General features: G+C 38.1%; 2 protein-coding genes and 1 pseudogene across 2 annotated transcripts; all 3 read left to right on the top strand.

Annotated features, from left to right (window-relative positions):
* The first annotated feature begins 1,013 nt into the window (after positions 1-1,013).
* On the top strand, positions 1,014-1,997 carry Or6a2 (olfactory receptor family 6 subfamily A member 2). The gene has a single exon (NM_031710.2). The coding sequence runs from the start codon at positions 1,014-1,016 to the stop codon at positions 1,995-1,997; it is 984 nt and encodes a 327-aa protein (NP_113898.2).
* Or6i2-ps1 (olfactory receptor family 6 subfamily I member 2, pseudogene 1) lies at positions 4,541-5,171 on the top strand (annotated as a pseudogene).
* Or6b6 (olfactory receptor family 6 subfamily B member 6) lies at positions 15,608-16,552 on the top strand. The gene has a single exon (NM_001000553.1). It carries the CDS (start codon positions 15,608-15,610, stop codon positions 16,550-16,552), a length of 945 nt encoding a protein of 314 aa, NP_001000553.1.
* The last annotated feature ends 2,471 nt before the right edge of the window (positions 16,553-19,023 follow it).

Genomic DNA, 19,023 nt, shown 5'->3' with positions numbered 1-19,023 from the left:
AGGCAATAAAAGAGTCAGGGAAGAAACTTCTGGGAGCAAAACCACTCAGATATCCAGAAGACTCTGCTTAATTGTTCATTGCGATCTGCCTTCCATCCTTATGCCATATGACCATAAAGGCACTGACTGAAAACAATCTTTGTTCACATGAATTGTTAGGTGGGGATGCCAACTTCTCTCTCATTCAGAGAATACTTGAGGATTTGGAAGAAAAAATTCTGACTTTGTTATTAAGTTTTTAACAAAGGGGAGGTCTCTACTGACTATTAAATTTGTCTTGATGCTAAAGGAATGGCCTTATTGGAAGAGAGTTAGCCAAAATTTCAGAACCAGTGGACTTTCCGGGACTCACACCATCCAATGCCTACTTCATGTCCTGATATCTGGGTGAGTTCTAGACGTTCTTAAGTTTTAAGTTCTTAAGTCCCATAGTTGCTGTAATTCTTGGTTTTCTGCCTTAGCCTCCTTGCTTTGCAGGAAAAGGTTGTGTTCCTAGCTGAACTCACAGATTCCCTCTCTTGAATGTAAATCTAGAATGCATGCTGCCTAAATATTTTACAGGTTTTTAAGTTCCACATTCCTGGTTCCACTTTTTAAAATCTATATGACTAGGAACAGGTCATTTTATTTTCTGTGTTTGTTTAATTACTTTTATGAGATGAATCAAGCTTATGTTTTCACCATCAGCATTTATGGCTTTGATTTCTTCTTGTCTTTGCATAGGATTAAAATACATACATTGGGACTGTTGCCTCCCCCCTGCCCTGTGCTATTTCTCAGTGCATAATTCTCCAAGGCTCGAGGCATTTTTACAGTGTCTATAATACACAGTCATTTATTTTTGTCTCTGTTTTTTTGGCTTATCACTCAGATCATCAAATAGCTATTGTTAATTGTACATACCACGAGCATTGCAACCTATCAGAGTACAGTCACTAAGCTAGAATCTTGCTGCTGCTTTTATGAGATACCTTGGTCTCATCTCTTGGAGAGTAGTGAACAAGACTGAAATCATGGAGCGAAGGAACCACAGTGGGAGAGTGAGTGAATTTGTGTTGCTGGGTTTCCCAGCTCCTGCCCCACTGCGAGTACTACTATTTTTCCTTTCTCTTCTGGCCTATGTGTTGGTGTTGACTGAAAACATGCTCATCATTATAGCAATTAGGAACCACCCAACCCTCCACAAACCCATGTATTTTTTCTTGGCTAATATGTCATTTCTGGAGATTTGGTATGTCACTGTTACGATTCCTAAGATGCTCGCTGGCTTCATTGGTTCCAAGGAGAACCATGGACAGCTGATCTCCTTTGAGGCATGCATGACACAACTCTACTTTTTCCTGGGCTTGGGTTGCACAGAGTGTGTCCTTCTTGCTGTGATGGCCTATGACCGCTATGTGGCTATCTGTCATCCACTCCACTACCCCGTCATTGTCAGTAGCCGGCTATGTGTGCAGATGGCAGCTGGATCCTGGGCTGGAGGTTTTGGTATCTCCATGGTTAAAGTTTTCCTTATTTCTCGCCTGTCTTACTGTGGCCCCAACACCATCAACCACTTTTTCTGTGATGTGTCTCCATTGCTCAACCTGTCATGCACTGACATGTCCACAGCAGAGCTTACAGACTTTGTCCTGGCCATTTTTATTCTGCTGGGACCGCTCTCTGTCACTGGGGCATCCTACATGGCCATCACAGGTGCTGTGATGCGCATCCCCTCAGCTGCTGGCCGCCATAAAGCCTTTTCAACCTGTGCCTCCCACCTCACTGTTGTGATCATCTTCTATGCAGCCAGTATTTTCATCTATGCCAGGCCTAAGGCACTCTCAGCTTTTGACACCAACAAGCTGGTCTCTGTACTCTACGCTGTCATTGTACCGTTGTTCAATCCCATCATCTACTGCTTGCGCAACCAAGATGTCAAAAGAGCGCTACGTCGCACGCTGCACCTGGCCCAGGACCAGGAGGCCAATACCAACAAAGGCAGCAAAAATGGTTAGGTAGAGAGGGGTTGATAATAAAAAACTTGGGTTTGGTTTGTTTTCTTTTCCTTCCTTCCTTCCTTCCTTCCTTCCTTCCTTCCTTCCTTCCTTCCTTCCTTCCTTCCTCCCTCCCTCCCTCCCTCCCTCCCTCCCTTCCTTCCTCCCTCCCTTCCTTCCTTGCTTCTTTCTCTTTTGAAGTCTAAATTAGGGGACTATATTAGGAATCAGCTTCTGGGTTCTGCAACTTAGTCCAGCAGAAAGGAAAAAGCAAAGATTCCAAGGTAGAGTCTGGATTTCTGCAAGATAGTGCTCCAGTTTATGGGTAAGGCCTGGACCAGTATTATGAATACACAAATCAATTTTCATTAAATGAAGCATGGATTATAAGAAGGAAAAGACACAGACCAATAACTGCTCTGTGAAGTAACAGAGGCTCAGAAGGTAAAAATTCTGGAGTGATTTTTAAAAAAGAAGATAAGAAACTAAGACGGATTTTTATGCACTTTGTGTTGTCATTGAATTTTCTATGTAACAAAAGAACTTTTGGATTCCTGAGCCTCCTGACTCCAACTCTGAAGTGTTGGCATTGAAGCTATGTGCCCCAGGAAGTGAACCAAGGCTTTGCGTTTGCTATGCAAGCACTCTACCAACTGATCTACATTACCAGGCCAAATTATGAATTTTTGTGTTGGTTATTTTTGAGTTGCATATGATCTCTTTCTGGATTCATTTCTAAATTTATTGATGACATTAAATTAGTGGCTTAGTACTGTTTATTCTTTAATCTTCTGCAGCTTTAATTATACTACAGATATTATGGAGACACAGTCACATTTTCTTATCATGGTACAGAAAAATATCTACCACATAACTGCTATAAATACATATAAATATATTAATATAGTGAGGGGCCCTATAGATGAGGCTTATGTGTGAAGCCTATAGTTGGATTCAGTAGGTACAGGAACTAAACCTCTCAAACTTCACTAGGACGTGAATGAAGAGGTATAGATTATTCCAGTCTTGCTGGAAAGAAATTGTAACAGAAGCTTTACAAAATTGAAAGAATTTGAGTGTAAATATTTTTATTTATAATGAAATGATTGAAATATATTTAACATTTACAAATAAGGACATTAAGGAAGTTATAGTTCACATTAAATGCAATCTTAGAGACAATGATGCAACATGATCTAAATAGCATTAATGACTCAAAAAATTTTAATTTAGTAAGTTATTATGTTATCTAACAGTATCAAAACCTGATTTAGTTTTTTTTAATTTTAACTACGATTAGAACAAATTTGATTAAAATGTTAATAGACCTCCTTTTCATACAAACTATTTTTTCAGCAATGTTTTGTGAAAAACATATTCATGTAAATAAGCTTTTCTTATCCTTTAAGATATATAACATTATCCATATGGGCATAGATAATAAGAGGGTAGTCAGTACACTCCTACTATTTGCCCAAGAGCCAGAAACCTAAAGACATAAAGTTCATGTTTTCTGGTGTCCTTCAGGTGTCCTTTTTATAGTTGTCTTTTGTCTAATCAAACTTGTAAAAAATTATGAAAAGATATAATTTGTTATTTTTTCTCATGCTTCCCTCTTGCCTGAGTTTGACAGTATTGTATGTTATTTGCTAGTCTACATTGATGAAATGAAAATCATATAAAACTATTTGTACCAAAGATGTTACTTAACCTTATTACTATCATGTTTACAGGTCTATAAATGACTATTCCTGTAGAAGTTGTTTCTGAGTGAGTCAATGATCTGCAGGGGGAGTGCCCTCCTCTGGGCATCGTAATTTTAGTTGTTACATGGATTGATTTTTAGTTCCAGTTAATAGGAAGGTAAAATAAAATGTTGGTTTCCTCACTGTATTTTTCTCATGTCTTATATTTTTTTCTAAAATACACTAATTTTCCAATGCAAAGAAATACATACAATGTGGACTTGAAACCAAAGACTTCAGATTTAGCAATACTTATTATGATGTCCTTCATATAACATCTATCATTAGTTAATGAGTGCAAGAATATTTGATTCTTATGAGCTATAACAACATTGGGACTTCTTTTACTGATCTTTTCTAGGCATGGCCCATATTGAATTTGAGATCAATAAAACTTAAGTTTTTTTTATTAAATTTAGTATTAGTTATCTGACTTTATCCATTTTTCTCTATAAATATATATGTTTTATCTCTTTTCCATATGAGTCTACTTGTTTTAGCCCATCTTTATATTCTGTCAGTCTTTCCACCTTTTCATGACCCCATATTCAATGGCATGGGCCCATAATTCGCATCTTCTTGGGGGGCGGTATCACTGATCTCATGTAATAATATAGGAGCTACTTCAACCATTCAGACATAAGCATTGCCCAGAATGGCAGGAGGTAGTGGACATGTACAGGCAAACAAAGATCAACATAGATTTTTTGTCCAGTGTTCAGTGATGTTGGATAACACAAAGTTTCTTAATTTGCCTTTCAAATCTCTCTAAGATATCCTATTCTCCTACAGGAATGGTACATCTCTTTCCCAGGTTGCATGACTTTTTTCTACTTTTTAAAAAATCTCATTTACATACACAGTGTGTGCTCATAGCAGTTATGTCCTATAACTTCTATGTGGCCATCTGCTACCCTCTCCAAAACCTAGACTTCATGACAAGTTATTGTGTGCAGCTGGTGCCTTTTACTTGTGTGTCTGGGTCCATGATTATCATGATCAACATCTTTCATTTTCATATGTCATTTATGTGGCCCCAATGTAATGAACCACCTTCTCTGTGATATCTAGCCAGTCCTCAAACTTGCATGCAAAGATATGCTCACTGCTGAATTATTAGATTTTTTTGGCTATTATAATCCTTAACTTCTCTGTCATAATCACTTTCTTCTCTTATGCCTATATAATGTCTGGAATTCTGTGTATATCCTCCACCAGGGGATGAATACCTTTTCTCCTATGCCTCCCATCTCACTATGGTCATAATTTATTACACAGTCATGATTTTAATGTAAGACTGACCTAGGGCTATTGCTGCTTTTAATTCCAGCAAACTGATCTCAGCTATGTTTGCACAGCAGTCTTCATACCCATGCTGAATTCCTTTACCTACTGCCTAAGGAACCAAGAAGTCAAGGATGCTATCAAGAAGACCTTAGAAGGTAGCTAGTGCTTCTTGCTCAGGCTATCACTCTGCCTTGAGAAGGAGATATTGCCCCATCCCCAATATATCATGACAGTGACTGTGGACCTGTTCTTCACAGACATAAATTCATAATGAAATCACAGTATAAAAGCACACAAAACAAAAACTTAACTCAAAATGGAAGCCAGACATTACATATTGCTATAACTGGAAAAAATTAGTTTTTGTAGAGACATGTCAGTAACTTACAAATGATATAATGATTCAATATATTGAATATTGCTTACATATTTATTGCACATAATTATATGTTTAGCATTTATTTAATATATGTACAATGTTAAAATAAAACTAATATTCTCTAAAAATATCTATTGGTTCCTTCGAAATTTGAATAAATTCCAATATCCTTACTTGCCCTTTCAAGTTTTTAAGAATGGTCTTCATGATTGTGTTCGTAATTTTATGTTGTTCACATGTTGAAACTGTAACGACAAATCTAATGTTGTTATTAATACCATTAAATCTCACATTTGTGATCCAATATTTTAAAATATATACTACAATTTCATATTGAAGAGAGTCAGGAACCAAATTTCAAAATTTTAGATATAGAGTATCTAAAATTGTAACTCATTTTTAGTTATGAAACTTTTAATTTGTTCATTAAAATACTTTAGGAAGAAAAAATACCAGTAAATTATGACTAAAACCTAGCAAAACATATTGGTTAAGAGTAAAGTGCCAGTTTTGATTTCTTGTCTTTTTTATTTTTTATTATAGATTTACTTATTTTATGTATGTAGGTATTTTGCTGCATGTATGTATTATAATGTGTGTATGCCCAATGCCTGTGAAGTTCAGAAGAGGACATCAGTTCCTCTGCATCTAGAGTTATGAATTGTTATGAATCATCATATGAGTGCTTGGTATAGAATACAGGACATATTAAAGAGCAATAGATGAACTATCTATCCAACTTCAGATCCTTGTTTTTTTTTTTTTGAAAAGTTTTAATGCCACTGAAACATGGTTTTAAAGGGAACTAAAACTTAATGATGGATGTATGAGAACTATCTTTTTTTATCATTGTAAACTGTTCTATAAATTTCAAATAGCTCAAAATTAAATGTGTCTTAAAAACAAATGTTCTGAGTATATTAATCTAGGTTAATCATAATAGACTTTTTGTTTTCTGAATATGTGGTTTATTTAATTTACATTTTGATTGCAGCTTCCTCTTCCTCCTTTTCTCCTAATCCCCCCCTCTCATCTCACTGTTCCCATTCACACCTCCTCCCCAGAAAAGGGGAGGCCTTCCATATGGATATCAACAAGGCTTGACATATCAAGTTGAGTAAGACTATCTGCATCTCCTTGTATTGAGGCTATATAAGGCAGCCCAGTAGGAAAAAGGTATCCAAAGGCAGGAAAGGCAGTCAGAGAGAGCCCCTGCTCCTGTTTTAGGAATCCCACATAAAGACCCAGCTGCACAACTTTTACATATGTGCAGAGGGCCTAAGTCTGTCCCATGCACACTTTCTGGTTGGCAGTTCAGTCTCTATGAGCCCATATGGGCCCAGGTTATTGATTTTATAGGTTTTCTTAGGATATCCTCGATGCCTCTAACTCCTTCAATCCTTTCTTCTCCTCTTCCACAGGAATCCCCAAGCACCACTTAATGTTTGGCTGTGGGTCCCTGCATCAATTCCATCAGTTTCTAGGCTATTGTCTACAAGTATAGCAAAATATCATTAATAGTGTCAGGGTAGTTTCCCTTTCATGGCATGGGTCTCAAGCTGCACCAGTCACTTGTTGACCCTTCCTTCATTCTGCTCCAACTTTTACCCCTGCATACCTTGTATGCAGGACAGTTTTGTTGCTGGGTTGGTGTCCTAAGCCCTCCATTGGAAGTCTTGCCTGGTTACAGGAGATGGTCTGTTCACCCTTATAGATTCCCAGGGGTTTCCATTGTTGTAGGTTTCTAGCTCATTCCAGAGATGCCCCCACCAATCCAGTTTTCTCTCCCAGTATTCTTTCCCTCTATCCTCCCCACCTCTTCCTCTTCTCATTCCTACCACTTCTCTACCTAGTTCCCTCTCTGCACCACTCTTGATGTCTGTTTTCCCCTCTCAATGAGATTCAAGCATGTCTCCTTGTTACTTAGCTTCTTTGTGTCTGTGGTTTGTCGCATGACTTCCATGTACTTTATGACTAATATCTACCTATAAATGGGAACATATTATGCCTGTCTTTCTGTGTCTGGATTATCTCACTCAGATCAATCTTTTTTAGTTCTATCCATTTGCCTGTAAATTTCATGATATTGTTCTTAATGGCTCAGTAATACTGTGTTGTGCAAGTATACCACATTTTTTACAAATCTGTTCTTCAGTTGAGGTTCATCTAGGCTGTTTCCAGTTTCTGGCTATTATAGATAAAGCTGTTATGAACACTGAGTGAGTAACAGTACTTGTAGTGTGGAGGAACTTCTTTTGGGAATATGCTCAGGAGTGATGTAGCTGTGTCTTGAATTAGATCTATTTTATGAGAAATCACCAAATTGAGTTCCAAAGTAATTGTACAAGTTTGCACTCACACCAGAAATGGAGGATTGTTCTCCTTGTTCTATATCCTCACCAGCATGTACTGACACTTGAGTGTTTGATCTTTGCCATTCTGATGAGTGCAAGATGGACTCTCAGAGCCATTTTGATTTGCATTTTACTGATGAATAAGGATTTGAACATTTCTTTAAATGCTTCTCAGAAATTAGAGATTCCTCTGTAAACAATTCTCTATTTAAAGTTCTGACCCAATTTTTCAATTGGGTTATTTGATTTGTCAATGTCTAGTTTTTTGGTTTTTTTTTTTTTTTTGAGTTCTTTATATATTATGGATGTCAGACCTCTATGAGATGTAGGATTAGAGAAGATATTTCACATTCAGTAGGTTGCTATTTTGTCATATTGACAATGTCCTTTGTTTTACAGAGGCTTTTCAGTTTTTGATGTCCCATTTATTAATTGTCGATTTTAGTGCCTGCATTATTGGTATTCTGTTCAGAAAGTTGTCTCCTGTGCTACTGAGTTAAAGGATATTCCCCACTGTTCTTTTTTATTTAGTGTGTTCATTTCTATGTTGACATCTTTGATCCAATTGGATATTCCCCACTATTCTATTAGATTTATTGTGTTCATTTTTATGTTGAGGCCTTTAATTCACTTGGACTTGATTTTTGTCCAGGGTAATAGATATGGATCAGTTTGCATTCTTCTACTTCCAGATGTTATTAGACCAGCACTATCTGTTTAATGTGCTTTCTATTACCTATTCTATAGTTTACTTTGTGGGTTTTTTTGGGGGGTTGTTTGTTTTTTGTCAAAAATCAAATGTCTGTAGGTGTGTGGATATACTTCTTTTTTTCTCCATCTTTATTAAATTGGGTATTTCTTATTTACATTTCAATAGTTATTCCCTTTCCCGGTTTCTAGGCCAACATTCCCCTAGCCACTCCCCTTCCCCTTCTATATGGATGTTCTCCTCCCCATCCTCCCCCCATTACTGCCATCCCCCCAACAATCCTGTTCACTTGGGTTCAGTCTTGGCAGGACCAAGGGGTTCCCCTTCCACTGGTGCCCTTACTAGGATATTCATTGCTACCTATGCAGCTGGAGCCCAGGGTCAGTCCATGTATAGTGGCTTAGTCCCTGGAAGCTCTGATTGGTTAACATTGTTGTTCATATGGGGTCTCAAGCCCCTTCAAGTGCTTTCACTCCTTTCTCTGATTCCTTCAATGGGGGTTCCGTTCTCAGTTCAGTGGTCTGCTGCTGGCATTTGCCTATGTATTTGTCATATTCTGGCTGTGTCTCTCAGGAGAGATCTATATCCGGTTCCTGTCAGCCTGCACTTCTTTGTTTCATCCATCTTATCTAGTTTGGTGGCCATATATGTATGGGGCACATGCAGGGCAGGCTCTGAATGAGTGTTCCTTTAGCCTCTGTTTTAAATTTTGCCTCCCTATTTCCTCCCAAGGTTATTCTCCTTTGCCTTTTAAAGGAGTGAAGCATTTACATTTTTGTCATCCTTCTTGAGTTTCATGTGTTCTGTGCATCTAGGGTAATTTGAGCCATGGGTGAATATCCATTTATCAAAGAGTGCATACCATGTGTGTTTTTCTGTGATTGGGTTACCTCACTCAGGATATTTTCCAGTGCCATCCGCTTGCCTATGAATTTTATAAAGTCATTGTGTTTGAAAGCTGGGTGGTATTCCATTGTATAGATGTGCCACATTTTCTGTATCCATTCCTCTGTTGAAGGGCATCTGGGTCCTTTCCAGCTTCTGGGTGTTATAAATAAGGCTGCAATGAACATGGTGGAGCACGTGTCTTTGTTATTTGTTGGAACATTGTCTGGGTATATGCCCAAGAGAGGTATAGCTGGGTCATCAGGTAATGCAATGTCCAATTTTCTGAGGAACCTCAAGACTGATTTCCAGAATAGTTGTACCAATCTGCAATCCCACCAACAATGGAGGAGACTTCCTCTTTCTCCACGTACTCCCCAGCATCTGCTGTCACCTCGGTTTTTGATCTTAGCCATTCTCACTGGTGTGAGGTGAAATCTCAGGGTTGTTTTGATTTGCATTTCCCTTATGACTAAAGATGTTGAACATTTCTTTAGGTGTTTCTCAGCCATTCAGCATTCCTCAGCTGTGAATTCTTTGTTTAGCTCTGAACCCCATTTTTAATAGGGTTATTTGTCTCCCTATGGTCTAACTTTATGAGGTCTTCGTATATTTTGGATAAAATCCCTCTATCAGTTGTAGGATTGGTAAAGATCTTTTCCCAATCTGTTGGTTGCTGTTTTGTCCTAACCATAGTGTCCTTTGCCTTACAGAAGCTTTGTAGTTTTATGAGATCTCATTTGTTGATTCTTGATCTTAGAGGATAAGCCATTGGTGTTTTGTTCAGGAAATTTTCTCCAGTGCCCATGTGTTCGAGATTCTTCCCCACTTTTTCTTCTATTAGTTTGAGTGTATCTGGTTTGATGTGGAGGTCCTTGATCCATTGGACTTACGCTTTGTACAGGATGACAAGAATGGATTAATCTACATTCTCCTATGTCTGACCTCCAGTTGAAGCAGGACCATTTGCTGAAAATGGTATCTTTTTTCCATAGGATGGTTTTGGCTCCTTTGTCAAAAATCAAGTGACCATTGGTGTGGGTTCATTTCTTGGTCTTCATTTCTATTCCACTGGTCTATCTGCGTGTCTCTGTACCAATAGCATACAGTTTTTATCATTATTGCTCTGTAATCCTGCTTGAGTTCAGGGATAGTGATTCCCCCCAGAAGTCCCTTTATTGTCGAGGATAGTTTTAGCTATCCTGGGTATTTTGTTATTCCAGATGAATTTGTAAATTTTTCTGTCAAACTCTATGAAGAATTGGATTGGAAATTTGATGGGAATTGCATTTAATCTGTAGATCTCTTTTGGTAAAATAGCCATTTTTAATGTATTGATCCCGCCAATCCATGAGCATGGGAGATCTTTCCATCTTCTGAGATCTTCACTTTCTTTGTTCAGAGGCTTGATGTTCTTTTTTTATCTTTATTAACTTGAGTATTTGCTATTTACATTTCGATTATTATTCCCCTTCCCAGTTTCCCAGCCAACATCCCCCAGCCCCTTCCCCCTCTATATGGGCTTACCCTCCCCATCCTCCCCCCATTACCACCCTCTGCCCAACAATCATGTTCACTGGGGGTTCAGTCTTGGCAGGACCAAGGGCTTCCCGTTCCACTGGTGCTCTTACTAGGCTATTCTTTGCTACCTATGAGGTTGGGGCCCAGGGTCAGTCCTTGTATAGTCTTTGGGTAGTGGATTAGTCCCTGGAAGCTCTGATTGGTTGGCCTTGTTGTTCATATGATGTCTCAAGCCCCTTCAAGCTCTTCCAGACCTTTCTCTGATTCCTTCAATAGGGGTCCCGATCTCAGTTCAGTGGATTGCTGCTGGCATTCGCCTATGTATTTGCTGTATTCTGGCTATGTCTCTCAGGAGAGATCTACATCCAGTTCCTGTCAGCCTGCACTTCTTTGCTTCATCCATCTTGTCTAATTGGGTGGCTGTATATGTATGGGCCACATGTGGGGGAGGCTCTGAATGGGTGTTCCTTCTGCCTCTTTTCTAAACATTGCCTCCCTATTCTCTGCCAAGGGTTTTCTTGTTCCCCTTTAAAGGAGTGAAGCATTCACATTTTAGTCATCCTTCTTGAATTTCATGTATTCTGTGCATATAGGGTAATTCGAGCATTTGGGCTAATAGCCACTTATCAATGAGTGCATACGATATGTGTTTTCTGTGATTGGGTTACCTCAATCAGAATAATATTTTCCAGTTCCATCCATTTGCCTATGAATTTCATGAAGTCATTGTTTTTGATAGCTGAATAATATTCCATTTTGTATTTTTGCTGTTCTGGGTTTTTTGTTATTCCAAATGAATTTACAAATTTCTCTTTCTAACTCTATGAAAAATTGAGTTGGAATTTTGATGAGGATTACATTCAGTCTGTAGATTGCTTTTGGCAAGATGGTCACTTTCACTATATTTTTTCCTGCCAAACCATGAGCATTAGAGATCTGTCCATCTTATGAGATCTTCTTTGACTTCTTTCCTCGGAGACTTGAAATTCTTGTCATACAGATCTTTCATTTGCTTGGTTTGATTCACACCAGGGTCTTAGACAACCATTGGACTGAGAACTGGGTTCCTAAGGGAGGAGTTAGAGAAAGGACTGAAGTAGCTGAAGGGATTTAAGGGATTTTTAACTCCATAGGAAGAACAACATCAACCAACCAGACACTCCAGAACTCCTAGGGACTAAACCACCAACCAAAGACTATACATGGAGAGACCCATGGCTCCATTCACATATGTAGCAGAGGATGGCCTTGTTGGGCTGCAAAGACCCTTGGTCCTGTGAAGGCTCTATACCCTGGGAGGGATAGAGGATTTCTGGAGGGGAAACCGTCAAAGGGGATAACATTTGAAATGTAAATAAAGAAAATATTCAATAAAAAAGAATATATAATACTAAAGCCAGAGATACAGTTTAGTAGTTAGGAACACTTTTTGCTCTCCAGAGGCCCAAGCTTAAGTTTCCAGTGTTATGTCTTTTTCATGAGCCCCAAAAGACCACCAAGGAGCTGACTCTGAGGCAATCGCAGTAGTGTCTTTTTTATTCAAGCTTGAGCTCGTGCTCACTTACTAGTGACCCTGACCCAGCAGCCTGGAAGGTGAGATAGCCTTAAGCCTTCAGTGGGGCAGTGCTTTATAGGAATGGTGAGCAAGCAAGGAGGTTTCCAGCCTGGCAAGCATATAATTGAGAGACTGTTTTAAGGGAACAGGTGGATGCTCTGAAGCAAAATCATGAACACTCTCTAATGGTTTGAAAGTATATCTGAATAATCAGACTAATCTTGTTCAGCTGTTGCTAAGAAGTAGCTTAGGTAGTAACTCTGGGGTATGGGCCAAACACAAGACCTGGGGTCCTTCCTAGTACTTGATTATAGCTTCAGTTCAGCTGTGCCTCAAGGCCTAAGGCTCCTTTTCTTTTACGATGGATGCCAGTCCCAAGATGGAGTAGGTTTAGCCTCTCATAAGCACCCACTTGGCAGCTTATATTTCTTGGAAATTCTAGTTCTAGGGGATCCAGTGCCCCCTTTAGGTGTCCATGGTTTCAAGGTATGCATGTGGTATGTGTATATACACATACACAAAGTCAAAGTACTCCTATACATAAATGGTAAATTCTTTTAATAAAGAGAGTAAATAATGTTTTATTGCATGAATAAACCATAATCCTTTACTAATTTGTTCATTGTTGCTTACCTTCACTGATACTTTCTTAAAAATAATTTTTAGTTTTTATTTCATTTATGTCAGTTCTAGCATTTTAAATTTACTTTTCACCTGTAGTTTTAAATTTAGGCTACTTGATTCTCTCTAGTTTCTTGATACATAGTATAAATTTTTGTGATTTTTATCTACTCCACATTCATAAATATAAATAATTATGATTGTATTTAAACAGAACTTAATACATAGACAGAGGTTCAGTTTCTCAGGTTCTTTGCAGAACAAATCAAATTTACCTACAGCCAGGACAGAATAATCTAAGTAGGTCCTTGGGGAGAGGGCATGATAGAAAAAGATATCAACAAGTGCTGAATACATTAGCCTGCCTCTTCTTGTCTTCATATCTTGAAGTTACTATAGCTGCCATGCAGACTGCAGACCTGTCTGGTTCTTTAAGAACTGTAAGATTTCACAAACAAGCTCTTTTTCTCATAATCTCTATAGGTGTCTGAAGAATTTTCCATCTCAGAGTAAAGAAAGGTGGATAATAGTTAGTGGTTGGTGATACCAAAAGAGGTTGACCTGTCTAAAAGAAGGTTCCTAGGAAGATGAGAAGAGATTCAGCAGCTACAGGTTGTATTCTTTAACGAAAGAAAGGGTAATTGGGGGATACAAAATGGGTATTGAACAGTCAACACCTCTTTACTTAAAGTTGGGACAATTGCGACATGTGTGCACCTTGTAGCTGTAGAGGCACAAAAATACTATATATATATATATATATATATATATATATATATATATATAATTTTAGAAGAGGTCAGTAGTGTTGGTATCCTTTAGAATAAGAAGATTTAGGACTGGAAGACTGGAAGAGTCAAGACTAGAATGAAAGGGCATTCTTCTGTAGGGCAGCACAAGAGACCAGAGTTTAGTGTCTTTATTTTTAAACAAAGATCATAGGAAATGATTCTGTATTCCTAAAGCTTTATACTAGGACATAAAATATTTAAAAAGAATTCAATGTACTGGAATAATAAAATTCATTAAAAATAAATTAGGAAAAGAAATGAATGATCTATATTACAGAGGTTTTTTTTCATGGATGCTGTAATTCAATTTTCTAACAAAGTCTGATTATTTTATTCCCTGGACCTTAAGAGAAAAAATAAGCAAAAGAAAGAGAAGAAATAACTCTAGGTGTCTATGAGTACACATGAGTGAAAACATGCATATGTTTATGATTGAGTAAAAATCTATATGCTCACGTAAGTCAATGATAGTACCTTGTAACAGGAAATGTCTGTGAATTGAGTCTATGTTAAATGTCTCCTAGGCACTGTTTTATTCAGTTCTTACATCTCAACTGAAGTTGATATGTGTTTTTATGACTGTTCATTTTGTAGGAAAGGAAACTGGAGGGTATACTTGTTGAGTGATGCAAAAAAAAAAACTACTAGGTATTATAAAGACAAACTTTTCCCTGACTATAAAGTCCATGCTCTTAAATTTCACATACAGGTGAGAAGGAGTTAAAGTGTGTGGCTCATGGCAAAAGTGTAGATAAATTGTTATATGGGAGATGAGTTTACATCAGATGACTCAGTGAATTTTCTTTAGTTTAATGCAGATCACTTGTTGAACCTGGAATTTGTTGTTACAATATTCTGGCTAGCCAGTATGCTCCAACTACTCACTTTCTTTGATACTAGCATGCTTGAATTATAGACAGGTCACTATGCACACCTTCTACTTAAATTGGTGTTGTGGATCTGAACTCAGGTCCCCATGCTAATGACAAAACACTATAGTCACTGAAAAATCATCACAGCCCCTTGATGAGGTTCCTGTAGAAGTATACTGAGTACACACTTTCAAGTTACTATCATATACAATTTTCCATAGACTCCAACTGAAGACTTTGTGGTGGGTCTAACAAAGGACTATAGCTAAAATACCCCCCCCACAAAAACCCTAAACTTTTGGAGAATTTTCTGATTAAATGATAATCTCCGTCATTTTATTTCAACAATGAGTAAATATTTGTTCAGTAATTTCCAAAATAGAATAGAATCTACTTGGAGGGGCAATGAGTCTATCTTCTCTAACAAAGGATTCAGGAATGGCATTGAAATGTCAACCACTGTCTATAGATAAGAGTGTTATGGTAGAAGTGATTTTATTTTTTCAAACAATATTTCTTTATTCTCATTTCTTCAAACATTTCTCTAAAACAGAAAACACTCACAAATTAAGTCATCAAAAGAATACTCCTTTCAGTTATTTTTAGATGTTCTTGAAAGACAAATTATATGATCCTAGCCAAACTTGAAAGTATGGGGAACTCAAAGACAGGTGTGAGTCTGGTGACTTCACCATGGTAGGTTAGTGTATTGCCAGTGACAAAAGTGTACTTGTGTCTGGAAAGCTTTTCTAAAAATATTTATATGGAGATTGTTTCATCACATTGATATAATTTATTAGTATAAATTATATTATGAATCTTATTCAAAAGAAGAGTAAATTACTAACTTGTTTTTTATTTTTTGGTCTGATGCCATAGACATTGCCCTTATTTGTGGTGCCACAGAAGATTATGTTGGATATGAACATTACTCTGGTTAGTGAGTTCATCCTGGTGGGCTTCCCTACAGCCCCTTGGCTACAGGTCCTCCTTTTCTTCATTTTCCTTGTAGTCTACATGTTGATTATAGTAGAAAATCTTGTAATTATATTCACTGTCTGGTCTACCAGCTCCCTCCACAAGCCCATGTACTATTTCTTAAGCAGTATGTCCTTTTTAGAGATCTGGTATGTCTCTGTAACAGTTCCCAAGATGCTAGATGGATTCCTCCTGCAGAGACGACACATCTCCTTCACAGGCTGTATGACCCAGCTCTACTTCTTTATCTCACTTGCATGCACAGAGTGTGTACTCCTGGCAGCTATGGCCTATGATCGCTATGTGGCCATCTGCCACCCTCTTCGATATCCAGTCATCATGACCACAGTTTACTGCATGCAGCTAATGGCCCTTTCCTATTTCAGTGGTTTCATGGTCTCTGTTGTCAAAGTCTATTTCATTTCACATGTTGCTTTCTGTGGCTCTAATGTCATGAACCACTTCTTCTGTGATATCTCACCGATCCTCAAATTGGCATGCAAAGATATGTCCACAGCTGAGTTAGTAGACTTTGCGTTGGCTATTGTCATCCTTGTCTTCCCTCTCTTCACTACTGTCCTTTCCTACATCTACATAGTGTCCACCATTCTGCGCATACCCTCCACCCAGGGAAGGAAGAAGGCCTTCTCTACCTGTGCCTCCCATCTCACTGTGGTCATAATTTATTACACAGCCATGATTTTCATGTATGTCCGACCCAGGGCTATTGCATCTTTTAATTCCAACAAACTCATTTCAGCTGTGTATGCTGTCCTCACACCCATGCTTAATCCCTTCATCTACTGCCTAAGGAACCAGGAAGTCAAGGATGCAATCAAGAAGACTCTGGGAGGTGGCCGGTGCATTCTGCTCTGCTGATCCTCTTGCTATATAAAAAGACATTGCCCATGTACTTTATGAGAATCATTGTGATAATTTTATTAACAGTTTTCCTTCATAAATTTGGATTTGTAAAGAAATCATAGTATAGGCAAAACAATAATAAATAAATAAGTAAAATAAATAATAAATAACTAAATAATGGATGGAAGTACTTAATCTTTGTCACTCGAACCAATAAGCAGTTATTAACAACTCTGGATAGTTATAGCATCCTGAAATGATGTAGCACTAACAGACATATAACATTTAGAAGCTATTCTTAGTATTTTACTCAAAATAAACTTTTTAATTCTCAGAGCTCATTATAGTAAGCTGGCTGAGATTGTGAATTGATAAAATGAAATATGACGAAGTTAAATAAATTTTCCATATTCGAAACTATATTAACATCAAAGCCTTTACCTGAGCCCAGGTAATCTAGCTCAAGAATGCATTTTGTCATGTTCACTCTGAATCTACAATCTGTGATAAGAGCTCAGGAGAAGATTAGCCATCAAACAGTAATTTCTATAAGGGAAAATACAATCTAGTGATCAGTATACAGAAAGATATGTGATGATAACTGGTAATAGTACTGAACTAATTGTAGTATTTATAACTACAATGGGTTCTTGATGGTGAGTACCATTGGCCTAGATAATATTTATAATTTTATTTTCTATGCTTAGCTCTGTTTATCAAATGTTGCAACTCATTTTTATCTATAGAGCTTAAATAAATTAGTTCATACTTAAAAATGATATTCCTGAAACTTCTATCATATTTACCGTAGTTACTGTAATGATACAGAAACAAGATGAGTTGACACTTCAGCTTTGGCTGTGGCACCTTGTCATTATATATGACAGAGTCTCAGCTGTCAGTTTGCATTTGACCTCGCTACCATAGTACAAGCCTTTTAAGGGTTGAATGTAACTCCTTTATTTTTACAATGCTTCTCATGCTTGCTTAGGTTGTATCCTCTTATGTATTCGACACACTTTAGTTTACATTTATGGAAGAATTTTCTAAATATATTGCTCCTAGTGCTTTTATTTATTTATTTATTTATTTATTTATTTATTTATTTATTTATACATTTATTTTTACACTCCATATTTTATTCCTCTCCCTATTTACCTCCTCCCTGAGGGTTTCATATCCCATACCTCCTCCCCAATCTCCCGAACTCCCCCCATTTCCACAAGGATGTCCCCGCCCCAGCCACCTCACCAGACCTCTAAACTTCCTGGGTCCTCCAGTCTTTTGAGGCTTAGGTGCATCTTCCCTGACTAAACCTAGATCCAGGAGTCCACTGCTGTGTATGTGTTGGAGGCCTTATTTTGGCTGGTATATGCTGCCTGGTTGGTGATTCAGTGTGTAAGAGATCACAGAGGTCCAGGTTAATTGAGATTGCTGGTCCTCTGCATGGTTTCCGTCCTCCTTAGCTTCCTCCAGCTTTTTTCTAATTCAACTAGAAGGGTCAGCAGCTTCTATTTGTTGGTTGAGTGTACGTATCTGCATCTGACTCTTTCAGCTGCTTGTTGGGTTTTTTGGAGAGCAGTCACGGTAGGTCTCTTTTTATGAATGCCCCATATTTTCAGTAATGGTGTCAGGTTTTGGGACCTTCCCTTGAGCTGGAACCATTTTGGGTGTCTCATTGGACCTTCTTTTCCTCAGGCTTTTCTCCATTTCCATCCTTGCATTTATTTCAGAGAGGAAAAATTATGGGTCAGAGCTTTGGGTGTGGTATAGCAAACCCATCCCTCAGTTGATGCTTTGTCTTTCTGCTGGAGGTGAACTCAATAAGTTCCCTCTCCCCACTGTATGGCCTTTCAGCTTTGAATCCTCAGAGTTTCTCATTCCCCAGGTCTCTGGTACATTCTAGAGCTTCTTCCCAACCTCCTTCCTACGAGATCACCTGTTTCCATTCTTTCTACTGGCCTTCAAGGAGTCAGTCCTTTTCCCACACCCAATACAAGATCATGTTCCCCTCTCCTCCCACCCCCATCTCCTTTCCCTCCCTTGTCCTTACCTCCCTCCTGCCTTGTGGTTGCTTTCTTCTCACTCCCAAGTGGAACTGAGGCATCCTCACTTGGGCCCTTCAGTTTGTTGACCTTTATGAGTTCTGTAGATTTATCTTGGGTATTCTGTACTTTTATTTATTTTTTGGCTAATATCCACTTATTAGTGAGAACAGATTGTGCATGTACTTTTGGGTTTGAGTTACCTCATTCAGGATGATACTTTCTAGTTCTATGCATTTGCCTGCAAAACTCAGATGTCTTCATTCTTAATAGCTGAGTGATATTCCATTGTGTAAATGAACCACATTTTCTGTGTCCATTCTTCTGTCATTGGACATCTGGGTTGTTTTCAGCTTCTTGCTGTCACAAATAAGGCTGCTATGAACAACATAGTGGAACATGTGCCCCTGTGGCACGGTTTAGCGTCTTTGAAGTACATTC

The sequence above is a fragment of the Rattus norvegicus genome, chromosome 1 (genome assembly GCF_021556685.1).
Source record: "Rattus norvegicus strain SHRSP/BbbUtx chromosome 1, alternate assembly SHRSP_T2T, whole genome shotgun sequence".
NCBI classification, from domain to species: Eukaryota; Metazoa; Chordata; class Mammalia; order Rodentia; family Muridae; genus Rattus; species Rattus norvegicus.
Note: the sequence above shows the minus strand (reverse complement) of the source record. Positions and strands in the feature narration are given on the sequence as shown.

Bases quoted from the DNA above. Each gene is read 5' to 3' on its own strand.
- Or6a2 (NM_031710.2), top strand. From the start codon at position 1,014: ATGGAGCGAAGGAACCACAGTGGGAGAGTGAGTGAATTTGTGTTGCTG.
- Or6b6 (NM_001000553.1), top strand. From the start codon at position 15,608: ATGTTGGATATGAACATTACTCTGGTTAGTGAGTTCATCCTGGTGGGC.